The sequence below is a fragment of the Salvelinus sp. IW2-2015 genome, linkage group LG16 (genome assembly GCF_002910315.2).
Source record: "Salvelinus sp. IW2-2015 linkage group LG16, ASM291031v2, whole genome shotgun sequence".
NCBI lineage: Eukaryota > Metazoa > Chordata > Actinopteri > Salmoniformes > Salmonidae > Salvelinus > Salvelinus sp. IW2-2015.
The window spans coordinates 7,842,365-7,858,950 of NC_036856.1; the positions used below are offsets into that span (position 1 = coordinate 7,842,365).

Here is a 16,586-nt window from a genome sequence, read left to right on the forward strand (position 1 = left end):
ATACCAAAAAGACGACCAGCATGCACTTTAAGAAGGCATAATTATACCCTGAACAAAACATCAACACATAAGTAGGTAGTACAAACCCTGAGGTGTTCTGGAAGCGGTATTGCTTACAATTCCCATCCACTGATATAGCATCCATCTCCTGTGAGCAGGCAGGACAATGGAGGAGGTCGCTTCCACAAAGCTTGGTTATTTCCAAACGCCCTACGTCCACTCGAGGAATGCCTTCTGGAATGTGCCGCCACATATCTTTCCACTCTAATCGCATGCACAACATACAGAGGTATAAGGGCCAATTTTTATATTAGGAACAAATATTAACCACAAATTAATTAAAAGTATAATTTGATTAGTATATACACACACTTACCCTGCCAAAGTGCTTTGTTCTTCCGTCAAGCATTCCCACAAAGGCATGTGGGACCAACACCTTCAAAGGACTTGAAGAGGTCCACTGTGAAGATGGTCTGGTGAGTCACGGTGGCTGGCAAGTAGCCACTCTTTACAAGTTCGTCCAGCCCCACTCTCCAATGTCTCAGACACCCGGAGCAGTTCATATCAGGAAGGGACAGTTTGTAGCGCCCTGAGTCAGGAGTAATTATTAGGAAGTAATTAATTACATTCTTTAAAAACATGTGAATAGAAGTAAAGTCCTTAAAAACCACATACTACCATTTATTCCAGTCAGGATGACTGCTTGCAACTCGTCACTGTCAGGGCGCTGGGAAGCGGGGGAAAACACACTGCTGTGGCATAGCTATGGGCAAAAGACAAACTAGAAACCAAAATGTAACACAAAAGAATCACAAATAAATTGTTAATTATATTTGGACTGTAGATACTGATGATTTGAAAATTGTGCAGCATGACTAAAAAGTGGGTATCGAAGGTGCTATCAGATTTCATTTGAAACACTTAAAAAATAAACACACACCTTGCTCCTGGAAGGTAAGGGACCCCTCATCATCCTGATGAATTAATGTTGGTTGGGGACAAGGGGCAATAAAACCCTTCAAACTGACACTGGCCCAATAAAGTACCTTCAGCAGAGAGCATGCTGTCGACCATTGTCTCTCTCTTTTCCCCTCACGTTTGTGCACACAGGGTCTGCCTCTCTGCCCAAAATGTAATGACAGAATTGATGAAAAGAATAGCTTGGCTGTATGAACTTTTAAAAAGTTTGGCATGGCATATGTTTGGCATTCTAGCATACTGTACCTGTATCTTGTGGGGATAGGTGCAAGAGCATGGGTACTGCAGGAGGATGGGTACTGATACTGAAAACTATTAAATAAAAATTGTGTTATTTATATAATGTAACTTAAAGGCATTAGTATAACGGTGTTTTATGGGTGAAGAGATAGGAATCCACTATGACAGATATATGTCATCAAATTATGATATGAACTGTAGGTCATTATATTAGATACATATGTCATTCAATTACAAGTGCATCACAATGTGGTTTTAATGTACATTAGCTGTGGTTCCTCTTATTTTGGGAGTAATATAATATTTTTAATCTATTTTTAATACATACCTAAGAGTTCATGCCTGCAAGACAGAGGCTTAGGTTACAGTCAATCGGTCTGAGCATTTGAACGTTTTWTATCACTACTTTGTATTAAATACCACATTGAAATAAAAGCCAGTGAGCCAGCAAAAAAAATTTTTTTATTTTGCAACAGCATTTAGTAGTTAGAAATGTCCTAACTGCTGCCTGACAAGTTGAACGACGTTAGCCTTGATGCGGCCCTTACTCTTTTGGGGTTGTTGTGTGTAGTGTGATTTCCTCAAGGTCAAGCGACCTGGCTTTACGCCTACCTCATGTCAATAGCCCCTCCTACCATTTGCTAATCTGATGCGCAGAGTAGGATAGTGCATGAGGGTCAAAAGCATGTCCTGTTAAAGCTTGAAGAATTTYTTATAGAGAAGCACAGGTTGTGTTTTCTGAACRGAGGGACTAGTGTAACGATCCTAGCCTTGATAAGTCTGTTAAGAAATACCCCAAGGGAGATCTCGCTCTTGGCATCTCCCTTGGGGTTCCTTTAGGGCAGGGTTTCCCAACCACATTTTACATGTTTGTTTTAACCCTTATTGGTTCAATAAGTCAACAAGGAAAAGGTTTCATTATTGTGGGGATAGGTGCATTTTCTTATTGTGGGATTGCATTATATTGTGCAAAAGCAAAASGCAAAGCCTCCACAGTTAACACCAAAATGTTTTTGTTATTGATCTGCTTTAATTCACTCAAATTTTAGGTGTGAGCAATCCTGGTATTATTATTTATGAACTATATTTGTATATTCACATTTGCACAATTGATATACAGYCAGCAAAAAGAGACTTAGTTTACAGTTTTAAATGTGCAGACACCAGTGTAACTATGGAATCAGTTATATGGGACACATKCAGGCCATAAATAAACTAGCTACAGTACACCATCAAAGATCTAATTAAAATAGTTAATTCTGTTTATTATATGGTATGTATTATATGCAGAGTAATTTCTTATTTTAAGTTGGGTGAAGTATTCAACACAACCACTGAGGTGTAATAAGAACGAACACAACACTATCAGTTCCGGTACAAATGATGAAACGGTCAGTTCCGGTACTACGGAATCATGGGAGATTGAGTTTCACAGTCCGTCACTCATAACCCACCACTTTTAAGTCATGAAATAAATTCGAAATAACGAAATAATTCACAAAAACAATATTTCCATGTGCTTAAACAATTGATATTATTGATTGTCTTTTTACATAATTAATAACAGCGAGTAGCTAGCTAAAAAGCCCCAATGTTCACTTTGAACCAGAAAGRTAACGTTAGCATACAAGATACGGTTGGGCCAGAGTGAATAAATATCACTTGTCTACAAGGTGAACCAATACGCGTAACTGGTTGAAATAAAATAAGAGTTTAGAGTTATACGGGTCGAAATACAGAAAATGCTATATTACTGCTCAATTCTTGTCCGATGACGAACCTTGCTTTCTAACAGTAAAATAGCTAGCTACATCCAAATAAGRAGTTATGTTTATTTGTACTAATAGCACAAACTCGCATCAAGTTTAAAGGAATMCAGAAGGGGCGTGGCATCAGAGGTATTTGGTGTTATAGTTGTGAGCGAGATGCGTCATGAGTGTGTTCTATTAATTAGTACATAAAAAACATTGTGCTTATTTGTACATAGTTAATGAGAGACTGGGTTGCAACCACACGACTGCGCGTGTTAGCGCCACCGGTGTTTAATTTTTGTTGGACGGAAGAGAAAAAAAATAGCTGGCTAGCTTGGTCGCCGCCGATTTGTTTCATAATTGGTTTCCGCGTACAGGTCAGTTTTTCGGCCTATTATTAATCACAGGAGTAGCGGTAAAGCAGGTACGTTAATCCAATGACAATGTATTTAGTGACCTAGCTATCTTTCTCATRCGTGCACAATGTAACTAGCTAGTAAGTTAAGTAGGTAACGTTCACTAACTATGTATGTGCAATGCGGTCCAGACAAACCGGCCTAGTAGTGGCTAGCGAATGCTACTATGTCTTTATTTACTAACGTTACCTAAATAGCAAACTATCTATTTACTTCCTACCGTCTCGTATTGTCTGCGGTGTTTACCAATGCAAGACACATAGGTTATAAACATATGCCAAACTTGCATTGATAGTTGGTTAATAGTGTTAGCCAGAGGTGAATAATAGGGAAACGAATATTTTTTTGAAGTCAATGACTTAAGTAGACTAGGCAGTTCCCGCATGGTTGGTGTCTGTGAGAGCCACCCCTGGTCATTACGTWGACACACTTTTCAATGGTAAACTGCCTGAGTGAACAATTTATTTATCGACCATCATTGGTGTTAGTTAGCTACTGCGTATTGCCAAAGATAGTCAGCTAACGTTAACGTTACGTCTTAACGTTATCTGGCTGGCGAGTCCATTTCGTCGTCGCGTGGTCCAAAGCTGTCATGCCCACGAAGTGTGCTGCCAGTACTGGCTAACGTTAGCTAGTTAGTAAAATTAACGACGTTACCACATGCAATTTGAGCATATATCGCGCCAAATATAGCAATAAACCCYTCTTTGATCGAGCTCATTGGCTCCCAAATATGCCTGCCCTGCCTGCAACGATCGTCATTTACTGCCGTTACGCCCGGTATGTACTTCAAAAAAAAGTCTACATAAAAATGTTTTTTTTTTTTTACCTCTTCCAGTCAAAAACAATACATACAAAAAAATCTAAATAAAAATGCACAACAGATTTTTTGGGGAAGTACATACCGGGAGTAACGGCAGTAAATTACAATAGTTGCAGGCATATTTGGTGAGTAACGGAAATATTTTGACATAAGGCTTGTAGAGCTGGTGAAGGGTAGCTTGAATCACAGATTTTTGTAATTTAACCAAGATAGACCACAGCCTGTCGTTTCTAATMGGAACAAATGAGCCCGTTTTTTTCGTTGTAAATCCAATCTGGGGTGTGTTCATAAAGTCACTCTGGYTATCTACTCCGATTGTAGAGCACTCATCTGAGTGTGCCAGAGCGCAGAATAACTGACGAATTAACAAACGCMCAACAKCRGTTGAATATGTCGGTGTCAGTAAACGTCCACAGTTTAACCAGCTCTAATAGGGTGAGTAAAATGGTCAGTGAAGTGTTCTCTCATTTGTGTCTGGAAGTAGCTAGCAAGCTAGCCAACATTAGCTTGGGTACTTGACTGCCGTTGTGAGGTCAGAATGCTCGAATCAACCATACTCTTCAGCCAGAGCCTCCAGTGTGCGCTCTGAACGCTCCGAGAGTGAAACGCTCTGAATTTACGAATGGACAATCTGGCAACACTCTATTCAGAGTTTGCCAGATTGTTCATAAATTCAGAGCGTTAAACTCACGGAGCGGTCAGAGTGCACACTGGAGGCTCTGGCTGAGGAGCAGTGTTGATCTGATCGTCCTACCTCACAATGGCAGTCAAGTATCCAAGCTTACATTGGCTAGCTTGCTAGCTATTTCCAGACATAAAATGAGAGAACACTTAACTCATACCATTTTACTTGCTCTAGTAGAGCTGGTTAGGCTGTTTTCAGGTTATCCAGATCGTTGGTGACTAACTGCTGCTGGCAACAATTTAATATATATTTTTTTACTGACACTGGTCATATTCAGCTGGTGTTGCACATTTGTAGATRCATCAGTTTTTCTGCACTCTGGCACAGTCATGCATTGCATATTTATGTTAAGGAATGCCTACTCTGAAGTGTGCATTTGCAATAACTCATTTCGCCTTTGCCGTCCTAAACAACGCAATTTTAATAAACTTAGTCCACTGTAAATAACAGATTATAGTTTTGGGAACATAAAACTGTATTAAGATACAGTTGAAGTCGGCTTTTTACATACACTTAGGTTMGAGTCATTAAAACTCGTTTTTCAACCACTCCACAAATTTCTTGTTAACAAACTATAGTTTTGGCAAGTCGGTTAGTACAAGTACTTTGTGCACGACAAGTATTTTTTCCAACAATTGTTTAGACAGATTACTTCACTTATTCACTGTATCACAATTCCAGTGGGTCTGAAGTTTACATACACTAAGTTGACTGTGCCTCTAAACAGCTTGGAAAATTCCAGAAAATGATATCATGGCTTTAGAAGCTTCAGATATGCTAATTTTCATAATTTGAGTCAATTGAAGGTGTACCTGTGGATGCATTTCAAGGCCTACCTTCAAACTCAGTGCCTCTTTGCTTGACATAATGGGAAAATCAAAAGAAATCAGCCAAGACCTCAGAAGAAGAAAAAAAAATTAAGGCCTCCACAAGTCTGGTTCATCTTTAGGCGCAATTTCCAAACGTCGGAAGGTACCACGTTCATCTGTACAAACAATAGTACGCAAGTATAAACACCATGGGACCATGCATCCATCATACCGCTCAGGGGGTGCTTTGCTGCAGGAGGGACTGGTGCACTTCACAAAATAGATGGCATCATGAGGAAGAAAATAACGGAAATATATTGAAGCAACATCTCAGACATCAGTCAGGAAGTTAATTAAACTTGGTCCAAATTGATTCTCAATGGACAATGACCCCAAGCATACTTCCAAAGTTGTGGCAAAATGGCTTAAGGACAACAAAGTCAAGGTATGGAGTGCCATCACAAAGCCCTGACCTCAATCCCATAGAAAATTTGTGGGAGAACTGAAAAAGCGTGTGCGAACAAGGAGGCCTACAAACCTGACTCCGTTACACCAGCTCTGTCAGGAGGGTGTGCAAAATTCACCCAACTTATTGTGGGAAGCTTGGGAAGGCTACCAGAAACGTTTGACCCAAGTTAAACAATAAAAGCATGCTACCAAATACTAATTGAGTGTATTTAAACTTCTGACCCATGGGAATGTGATGAAATAAATAAATGCTAAAGTAAATCATTCTACTATACTTCTGACATTTCACATTGTTAAAATAAAGTGGTGATCCTAYCTGACCTAAGACGGAATTTTTGCTAGGATTAAATGTCAGGAATTGTGAAAAACMGAGTTTAAATGTATTTMGCTAAGGTGTATGTAAACTTCTGACTTCAACTGTAAATGTTTCATCGATGAGAGAATTTGGTGAATGTCGGCCAAAATTCCATCTTCTCCCGCTACCGACTAGTCGGCTTCCTCTCTACCATATTTGGTAGTGAGTGGAAACGCCAAGTGGATTCTTCACAGATATTTCAATAGATAGAACAATGAGACATTTATACATCGGTGCTTGAATGGTCGCTTTCGGGGCAGAAAGTAGATCTCGTCATATTCATCCTCTCCTTTGCCAAGATACTGGTTCAGCTAGGACCCCCTCCGCCTGACTTGTTTATGTTCATTTGTAGCAAACTGTTACTTTTTATTTCAGCATCTGCATTTGTGAATCATCTTCATGGCAGTCAGAAGGGGACACATCAGATACCTCAAAGTGAGTGGCTCTGTCAAATGTTTTTGAAAGTTACCCAACTATCCCAGTGGGCAAAACCAGGTTGAAAAGARGTCTTATTCTGGTTGAAAAGGGACATATTTTTTTCAAGTCTTTTTACTGACCAGAATATGATGCATTTTTCTGGCCAACCAAACAACCAGTTGGTCATAATTGTGACATTTATTCTGACCAAATGGTCATAATTCTGYTCACTATGTAGCCTACTGGTCATAGTTAAGACCTCTTCATAAACTGGTAATGACCACCTGACTACAGCTTATTACCTACWGTAAAAAGTATTTTGGAGGATAAAGTTGGATATTGAAAACGTTGTTCATTATATTTCTATTTATTTTCCTAGTCACCAATTAAAGTTGGAATCTGAAACATATATTCTTACATTTAAAATAGATCACGCAATGGCAAAAACAAATCTAAAAATGTTTAACAATTGCACATCTGCATACAGTAATTGTTTAATAATTCACCCACAGGCATTACACGCATAGAAATACTGGGACAGAGTATATAAGCTCCCATTGTTTTATTTTATTAATGATTAAGAGTGGCGTGATGGGGTAGATRCTCATCAAGGACCTCTGAGCACAGAAGGTGAACTGGAGCGTGGTGGCCCTCTTGAAGAGTGGTGTGATGGGTCAGATCTGCAGTGAAGAGAATTGGCACATTACAACTTTATCACTCTGAGATTTGAAACGGACATTCCTGAAGAAACTTTGTGGACTCAGCTGGCTAAAAGTTTGGCAGTTATAGCTTAGAGGGGCGGCAGGTAGCCTAGTGGTTACAGCGTTGGGCCAGTAATCGTATGTATGTGATATATATATATATCAGTCCAATTTAAGATGCACTCCTTCTCTCCAACCCTTACATCTTGTATGGTTTGACAGGAAGACGAAGTGATGGTGTGTTAACCCTTCTTTCTCCCTTAAATTGGCCTGACCTCAACCCCCTTGATGCCTAATCCAAAGCTCTCCACCCGTATCACCTATAGCAATCCTGTGACTGCCTCCCCTCTACCCAGCACATTCCAAATCCATCTGGCTCCTACAGATAACCATTAACTTCTGATGTAAAAACCAGTCTCTATCACTCCTCAGATACTATAGTATTACTTCTGATGTATCATGTCTCTAGTATAACAATGTTCCAAGTTTAACCCAGAATCTAACAGTCCCCCGTTTGGAACATTTAACTCCGTACTGTTCAACATTACATACACTTGGAAATTACTTAAATGGACAAACAATAATAATAATAATAATAATAAAACATGATTAACATTCCCAGTTATGCTTATGACCGCTGGTCTATATGCACACTCTTCATCACACAACAGAATGCCTTTCCAGCTGAAGTTGTTGGCTTCCTCCGCTTCAGCTGGAGCTGCTTTTAGTTTCTCCACTTTCTCCCTCTGGTTCCTAAGAGTGATGGCACAAAACTCGCAAAGCAACGAGAAACACAAAACATAACACTATTAACAATGTGGTAAGCTATGCGTAATTATATATGCATGAAACCCAAAGTCTGAGACATGACAATTCCAACTCTCTCTTCACCTGACTCTATGCCTCCAGAATACTTTTCTGCTGGATTCCACAAAAATGAAAGCCCTAAAAAGCCTCCTCATGCTTTCACCCAGTCTTCGCCTTTACGGCCCCAGGTTCCGAGAGGTGTTTGCAAGCCATGTTTTTTTCCCTTTGTTCCCCATCTCCTCCATTGCCACCTGATAGGCACGTCACCTGATAGGCAAGTGCGTATCCCTAATCTACGCTACATCCTCTTGAGGTAACTCAGCACTGTATATGCTTTCACATCAATGCCTTCAAAATGTTGTTGAGAGTACAATTACCCCCAACATCTATCCTTTCATATGATGCATTAACCAAAAAAGCAGCTAACCCAACTATGATGTTAAAGTAGCTCCCAGACCCAACCCATCTGCATGTCTACAGTGGAATCTAGTCTCTCTCGCTCCGCTTCCTCTGTCATGGTGTCTTCAAGCTCACCCATTATGCAGCTGGACCTCACTTCCCGTGAGTACTGTGCACCCACCGAGGAGAGACATGACTATCTTTACCGCTGCAGGTGCTGTAAGGAGTACTGTGTGTGGACCAGACCAACACTGTCCCAACACCCCGCCTGGTGTATCTTGATGTACACTCACTCTCCGGAATTCAGCCCCTGCCCGTGGTTATCTCCTGCTCCTCATGCTGCTTTCACCTGAGGATATACACACTGCGACGCATGGGTCATTTCCTGACAACATCGCCTCCCCCCTTATGGCAAGATCACTAGTTTGTGACATTTGAATAACAGCCCCCGTTTCCCATCGGCCTCCCACTTACCAGCTACCCAGCCATGTGACATGAGTCCTCATAAACTGATAACCCTACAATGCTACTAAAGTAACCCCTGCTACTACTAACATGGCCCATGATTATAGCCTCCTTCAATTACTGTCCCTACAGCGACTGCCGTGAGAATAACTACTATATGTAATCTGTCAAGTGTTCGCCGGCTGTTAGAAATTGGGGAAGATTAATGAGTTGGAAGAATATCCAACCTAACAAAACTCTGCGCCACAGGTTTCTTAAAAGTTTACCATGCTGTCTGAAATGCCACCACTATCTCTTCTACTCTCACCATGATCGGGGTTTATGTAATGTTCAATTTAACTTCATAATAGTCCCTATATTGTGCACGGTTAGCTGTCCTCCCTCTCCTACGAGCTATCTCCTGTAATAATATACATAGTCTCTGGGAATGATACCACATGTATCATGTCTCTAGTATAACAATGTTCCAAGTTTAACCCAGAATCTAACACACTTTAAATAAAGGTTAAATGAAAAATAAATGTCTTCACAAAAGAGCATCTTGCTCATATATACTGAACAAAATTGTCTCGGACCAGCCACCCGAATAGCTGATGAAACTGGGCGTTTGCACAACCAAAGAATTTCTGCACAAACTGTCAGAAAACGTCTCCGGGAAGCTCATCTGCGTGCTCGTCGTCCTCACCAGGATCTTGACCTGACTGCAGTTTGCAGTGGTAACTGATTTCAGTGGTTAATGCTCACCTTCGATGGCCACTGGCAAGCTGGAACAGTATGCTCTTTATGGATGGTTTCAACTGTACCGGGCAGATTGCAGACAACATGTATGGAATCGTGTGGGTGAGCGGTTTGCTCGATGGTGGGGTTATGGTATGGGCAGGCATAAGCTACTGAAAACGAACACGATTGCGTTTTATCGACAGCAATTTGAATGCACAGATAGCGTGACGAGATCCTGAGGCCCATTTTCTTGCCATTCATCCGCCGCCGTTTGCATAATGCCACAGCCCCATGTCGCAAGGATCTGCACATAATTCCCGGAAGCTGACACTGTCCCCCCCCCCCATGACCTGCATACTCACCAGACATTTACCCATTGAGCATGTTTGGGATGCTTTGGATCGACGTGTACAACAGCGTGTTCCAGCAACCTCATACAGCCATTGAAGGGTAGTGGGACAACATTCCACAAGCCACAATCAACAGCCTGATCAACCATGTAAAATATGTCATGCTGCATGAGGCAGTCATGTGAAATCCATAGATTAGGGCCTAATTTATTTATTTGACTGATTTCCTTATGAACTCTAACGCAGTAAAATCTTTTAAATTGTTGGTTTTAATATGTTTGTTCAGTGTGGATAACTGGTCAGATTTGAACCAAATATCAACTAAATTAAGATTTCTTGAAAAACACTAATCTGGTTGTGATCTGGTTATAAGACGTCCCGACCAGATTTCAACCAGTAAAATACGTCTTTATCATGTTGTATGCCCACTGGGATGCATTGTGCTGTTGCGCAGAAGTTTTGGCCTGCATTGTATTATGACTGTTGTGAAATGAACTAGGAAAAGGAGTGGAATGGTGTCAAGTGCTCAGTTGTCTGCGTCAAAGGATTGTAAATTAACCAGTGTTTCTCTTGCAGGTGTGTGAGGTACAGAGTTGTCAGGGTGACAACAGAGAGTCACAACGGCATGGAAGTAAGGGTTCAATTAACATAAAGGTAAGTCCCCAGATGATTCAACTTTGGCTGTATTTTGAGAAAGCATTCTGTTTTGCATGTCTTATTCTTTTGGAACATGGGCACAATTCTCTATGATCGGAACTAGTTTACTGTGTATCACCCTTGATGAAGTTGTCTTCAGAATGGCTCACTTATTCTCATCCCATTCTCGTGAAATTATAGCAAGTAGTTTATGATAACGATTACGACGAACACATGGCAGATGAGCCTAAAGATGCCAAAACCAACCTTATCGTCAATTACCTGCCCCAAAACATGAGCCAGGACGAGTTGCGGAGTCTCTTCAGCAGCATCGGCGAGGTGGAGTCTGCCAAACTCATCCGCGATAAAGTGGCAGGTAATCCCTATCACAAAAACCAGAGTGAGTCCAAACCCTTTTCTTTTGACCTCAGTTCATTTACTTTAATCACTCTCCAGAAGGTGGTACATGGCCCTGGCCTTCTGTGTCTGTGCACATGTAGTCCACTACAAAAGTCTGATGTTGAATGTGACATCAAATATTTTTGTTTGACTTTACCAATATTTTCTTTCTTGATTACTAGTCTGTATATTCAATGCATTATTTGTTGGTTACTGTAATTGTATTTTACTTTGTATGCCACTCCTGTGTTTCCTAAAATTATTTTACTAAATGTATTTTGATACTAAGTTTTTTTTAAATTGCAGACTACCTGATTTGGTGTTGGGATCAGGGATAGTATTTTTTTTTTTTTTTCAACTCCTGTTTTTCTGTGCTATATTTACACCTTGTTACATCTGTTCTTTAAACTTTCGTTACTTGTCTATCTCTTTTAATGGTGGTCTTTGGGGAGTTTTGTTTATGGTCTTTGCTGTTGTTTTCTTGTTTCATTGGGCATTATGGCTGCTCTATGTTATTAGATTTGGTGATAACTCCATATTGTAAAACCAAGCATTAAATACCTTTTCTTTGGTGACTAGTTATAATGGGTTTCTATTTAGTTTCAAATTGAAAATTGTAACGTGTGAATATTTATTGGAAAGAGGGCGTTCAAGTTTTTTTGAAATTAAGTGTTCGATATCAAGGGTCGCATTAGCTTTTTGTAAATCTGCATTTTCACAGCGTAGACCATTTTAAAATTAAAATAAATAATTTAAAAAAACATTTCACCTGCATTATATATTGTAAGTCAAGTGTTTTACTTGAAGTTAGTCTTGCATTTGAACCTACTACTGAAGAAAAACTACACCGGAGGAAAGTACTGGAGAAAAGTACGCTACACATCAGTGAGTCTGGTGATCCAATGATGAGCAAAGATACTTTATCTGAGTGGAGGTGAGAAATTAAGCTTTGCGTATCGGCCTCAAGGCCCCAAAAGCTCTGACGAAGGCCTTGAGGCCGTTACATAAAGCTTAATAAAGAGCAGTGATACTAGCAAGAGCAGTCTGCGGGTTTCTTCATTTTTCTTATTCAATTTACTATGCACCTGCAACAAAGATGTCTCAGATGTGCGAGTGCCTTTTGAATCTGAGCGAAGTGCAACTGACGCACCAAATTAGTCCTTTTACATTTGTAATGATTTTGCGCGTTCCCTGACTGAAGCCGAGCAGAATTTACCATTTTTGATCTGCGTTTACTAAATGCAGCAAGATATTTTTTCTGTTTGACCTTTTTCAGAATCCTGCATTAACGTGACCCCTAAATAATTTTGATAGAATACTAACGTTTGAATCTATTGTTATTATATAAGGCTGTTCTCCCTTCTATTTGAAAAATGTTTTTTCATTTACACTATTTCAATGTGGGTCTTTTTTTCTTGGGCCATATTTCGCAGAAAATGTTTTCCTTTGCAAATGTTTTTGCCAAAATGCATGCATTGTGCTGATATCTCCTGTGGGAGACTGGTATCCAATCTGTAAATATGGACAAACTTTTGTTATTTTATTTTGTTGTTTTTCCCCCCTTTTTTTTCTCCAGGCCACAGTTTAGGGTACGGATTTGTTAACTATGTTAACGCTAGTGATGCAGAAAGGGCTATCAATACCCTCAATGGGCTGAGACTACAGTCTAAAACTATCAAGGTAACGTGCAATCAGGTGTTTTCATGTTTCAACTGATGGATGTGATATGTTTCTCAAGTAGTCCCTGGGCAGTTGAGGGGGAGCCCTCCTGCAAAGTGTCTATTTGCAAAAGCATATAAAGGTATTTGGGTAACATGTCTACTTAAACAATCATGTCATATTTAAATGTTTTTGTTCTATAATTTATCGGTTTTGGAAAGTTTGATTTGAAGCAGTTTGCCTGTGTGGGTAACCTGACATGGTTTTATTTTCGGCACATATTTATAATGAAGCTTATTCATTTTGTTCAGACTACTTTAGTTTTTAATTTAACACTACTGGTTATTGCAGAGTTAGTTTTGCTTGAGTGTGACGTTGTGCCGACTCAAAGCCCTGCATTTCACAATTACATTTATTTTAATTTTCCTTTTATAGCTTTTAACTTTTCAAAATGGACCTATTTTTAGAAATTATATTTACTTAATTTAGTAGCTGCTCACCACTGACAGAATTTCGTGGATTTTAATATTTATTTTGTTCTTTTGTTTTGCTTTTAAAGTTTACGAGACATTTTGGGAGTTTTTGATTTTGAATCTGATAAAAAAAAAACATGTTTGTAATTGTCAAATTAATTCCAAAGCATTCTTTTTTTTAATACATATTTTTCCTTTAAATTGCACAATGGAAACTGACCTGTCGTCTCATCAGGTGTCCTTCGCCAGGCCGAGCTCTGACGGTATTAAGGATGCCAATCTTTACATTAGTGGGCTGCCCAAGACCATGACCCAGAAAGACGTGGAGGATATGTTCACACGCTATGGCCAGATCATCAACTCACGTGTCTTGGTCGATCAGGCCTCAGGTAGGCAGGCACTGCACAAATATTTCTCATTCAGGCTGACTCAATTAAATGAGCACAAGTGATGCCACTCAAGTGGACTTTCCACTCTCCAAATCCTAACTATTAGGGCAAAACAATTTTTGGGCATCTGTAGCCTATTCCATTAATGGCTTCTCCATTTCCTCCCCTTGCTTCTCAGGCCTGTCCAGGGGTGTGGCCTTTATCCGCTTTGACAAACGGGCTGAGGCGGAGGATGCCATTAAAGACCTGAATGGGCAGAAACCCCCTGGGGCCTCAGAGCCCATCACAGTGAAGTTTGCTGCCAACCCCAACCAGGCCAAGAACTCCCAGGTCATCAACCAACTCAACCACAACCAGGGTCGGCGCTTTGGGGGCCCAGTACACCACCAGGCCCAGAGATTCAGGTGAGTGGCCGACTGCGCTACACAATGCATATCAGTGCCCGGTTGTTAGCAAGGGTATTTTTGTGATCTCGGGGAGTTGAGACTAGAACCCCAGACAACCTAGACCCCTGAATTGTTCGTGATTTATATTCTGTATTTCCTTTGTCATCAGGCCTGCACCTTGTTTGTGGGTTATTTTAAACCGGCATCTATGGAGTAGTATTTGAAGAACCGTTGTTCTGTTCCCCTGGCAGGTTCTCTCCGATGAGTGTAGACCACATGAGCAGCATGTCTACGGTCAGCGCTGAAGGGAACTCCACGGCCGGCTGGTGTATCTTCATTTACAACCTGGGCCAGGACGCTGACGAGGGCATCCTGTGGCAGATGTTCGGGCCCTTCGGAGCCGTCACCAACGTCAAGGTCATCCGCGACTTCAACACCAATAAGTGCAAAGGCTTCGGCTTCGTCACCATGACCAACTACGAGGAGGCGGCCATGGCCATCGCCAGCCTCAACGGTTACCGGCTTGGAGACAAGATACTGCAGGTTTCCTTCAAAACCAGCAAGGGGGGTCACAAGTAAACCAAAAAGGGTGAAGGGGTACTTGTTTTCCATACTTACAATAATAGAGGAGTGGGGGGGGGGAACTAAATGAGATTGGAAAGGCTACACATTTGTTCTTGCAAGGGGATATCTCCTTGGTTCTTGTAATATAATTTCTAGGCTAACTATCACTTAAATCTTTCTTAGCTAGTAGAAAAGTAGTGTCTTCTTGCTGTGACATAAAAATAACCTACGCCATTGTTTTTTTTGTTGCTGGGCACGGGGAGGGGTTCTGAAGTTTGCAGAAAGGTTGTTGTCCAATTCTTGTGGCTTTTGTGTGTCTGTGTGCCACATACATGGTTGATGGTGACAATACAAAATCCTGCCATGTCTAATGGTTTGATTCCTACCTGCTTGTAATTTCTCCATATTTTACGTAGCCATTTTATCATGATCAGTAGTTCTGATCCGTGCTAGGCCTTTCTACACGTGCTAGGCCTTTCTACGCTAAGTCTTTCTACACTTATATTCTGTCATTTTTAACAAACGTCCTTTGCTAAATCGACACATCAGAGTATTAGATCAAGCATGCCCTTCTCGATGTGGAAGTGGGCATGTGATGGCAGTGCATTTTATTTTTATTTTGATATTTTTTTTTAAATCGAAAAGGTTTGAGAAAAGATTGCTATTTAATGAGCGACCAAAGAGGGACGACTGGGAGAAAAAAAAAGTGTGTATATATTTCTTTTTTTCCCCCATCATGCCCTGTGACATCTTTTAATATCTGAAATGTAAAAGAAACCTCAAAGGTTTAAATGATTCAGTTGATTAGAAGATACTCTTCTGTCAACTGTAATTTTGATACAGTGCTTTGTTTCTTTCTGATATAATTGAGTATGCAAGCTGTACTTAGTCCTATGTTTTTATTTTATTGAAACTGCCTTTCATTGTCAACTTGTTTCCCGTGATCTTTTTTTAGTCTTTCCAGTAACATTTTTGTAGTGGAAATATTTGTTTGTTCCTGTTTTTTTTTAAAGTTACACTTTGCTTTTAATTTGGTTCATTGAATTTGAAAGTTACATAAACATGACTAAATACCATTCCAACTTGGCTTCAGTATGTGTCCATAATTTACCTCTTAATTTGAATTGGAAAGACCTGTCTGGGCATACCCTGCTTGGTTCAGTTAATTTGAACCTAATCAAGGTACCGCAGGAGGTTGTTTATGGGGTTTCTTGTATGCTATTATTTCCTCACGAGGCCAAATGATGGGGTCCTGGAAGGGGAGTTCACAGTTTCCCAGTTAGATGTGCGTTATGGCCACTTCTGCGATTTGTGTGTACACAGTCAGCAACAACAAAAAAATCCCCCTTTTTTATTTTTTTTATATATATATTTTTTTTCTTTATTTGACTCTGTCCAGAAAAAATGTATGTTTTGGTCTTTCGCCGAGGAATGAAACCTTTTTGGTAACAGCTGATAACATCCCCATTCTCAAATAATAAAACACTTCTCCATGTGAGAAGTTAAAGCTATTTGTTTTATTCTGGTTCTAGTTGCCTGCATTTTACCCTGAAACCAACCCTCATGGGCTTGACTGGCTGCGACAGACTAAGACAGCCCAGGCTTTGTGTGGGTGTTCAGCTTCTGGAAGGATCTGAGATGTACTGCACTGACCAGATGGACAAAACCTCTAAATGACACAGCAAACACAGCTATT

The 16,586-nt window shown here is 40.3% G+C and overlaps 1 protein-coding gene and 1 long non-coding RNA gene across 7 annotated transcripts in view; one reads left to right on the forward strand and one right to left on the reverse strand.

Annotated features, from left to right (window-relative positions):
- The window catches only part of LOC111976121 (uncharacterized), a 3,370-nt gene extending 1,346 nt beyond the window's left edge, over nt 1-2,024 (reverse strand). Inside the window, exons 1-3 of the long non-coding RNA XR_002878886.2 lie at nt 679-2,024; nt 377-589; nt 87-264 (exon numbers count right to left, since the gene is read on the reverse strand). This is a non-coding gene — a long non-coding RNA (uncharacterized lncRNA). The remainder of the gene's footprint in view (nt 1-86; nt 265-376; nt 590-678) is intronic.
- Nucleotides 2,025-2,930: 906 nt separating this feature from the next.
- On the forward strand, nt 2,931-15,972 carry LOC111975425 (ELAV-like protein 1-B). Of its 6 annotated transcripts, none has more exons than XM_024003701.3 (8): nt 2,931-3,116; nt 6,901-6,960; nt 10,961-11,038; nt 11,222-11,420; nt 12,996-13,099; nt 13,787-13,940; nt 14,119-14,344; nt 14,578-15,972. In XM_024003701.3, exons 2-8 carry the CDS (start codon nt 6,925-6,927, stop codon nt 14,903-14,905), a joined length of 1,125 nt encoding a protein of 374 aa, XP_023859469.1. In that variant the 5' UTR covers nt 2,931-3,116; nt 6,901-6,924; the 3' UTR covers nt 14,906-15,972. The 6 variants fall into 6 exon arrangements, with proteins under 6 accessions (XP_023859469.1, XP_023859467.1, XP_023859471.1 ...); XM_024003699.2 differs by having other exon boundaries at nt 3,114-3,393; XM_024003703.2 differs by having other exon boundaries at nt 3,114-3,393; nt 11,222-11,396.
- Nucleotides 15,973-16,586: the final 614 nt, after the last annotated feature.

Bases quoted from the DNA above. Each gene is read 5' to 3' on its own strand.
- LOC111975425 (XM_024003701.3), top strand. From the start codon at position 6,925: ATGGCAGTCAGAAGGGGACACATCAGATACCTCAAA. The intron at 11,039-11,221 runs GTAAGTCCCCAG...GTGAAATTATAG, and splicing joins AGGGTTCAATTAACATAAAG to CAAGTAGTTTATGATAACGA. The intron at 13,941-14,118 runs GTAGGCAGGCAC...CTTGCTTCTCAG, and splicing joins CTTGGTCGATCAGGCCTCAG to GCCTGTCCAGGGGTGTGGCC.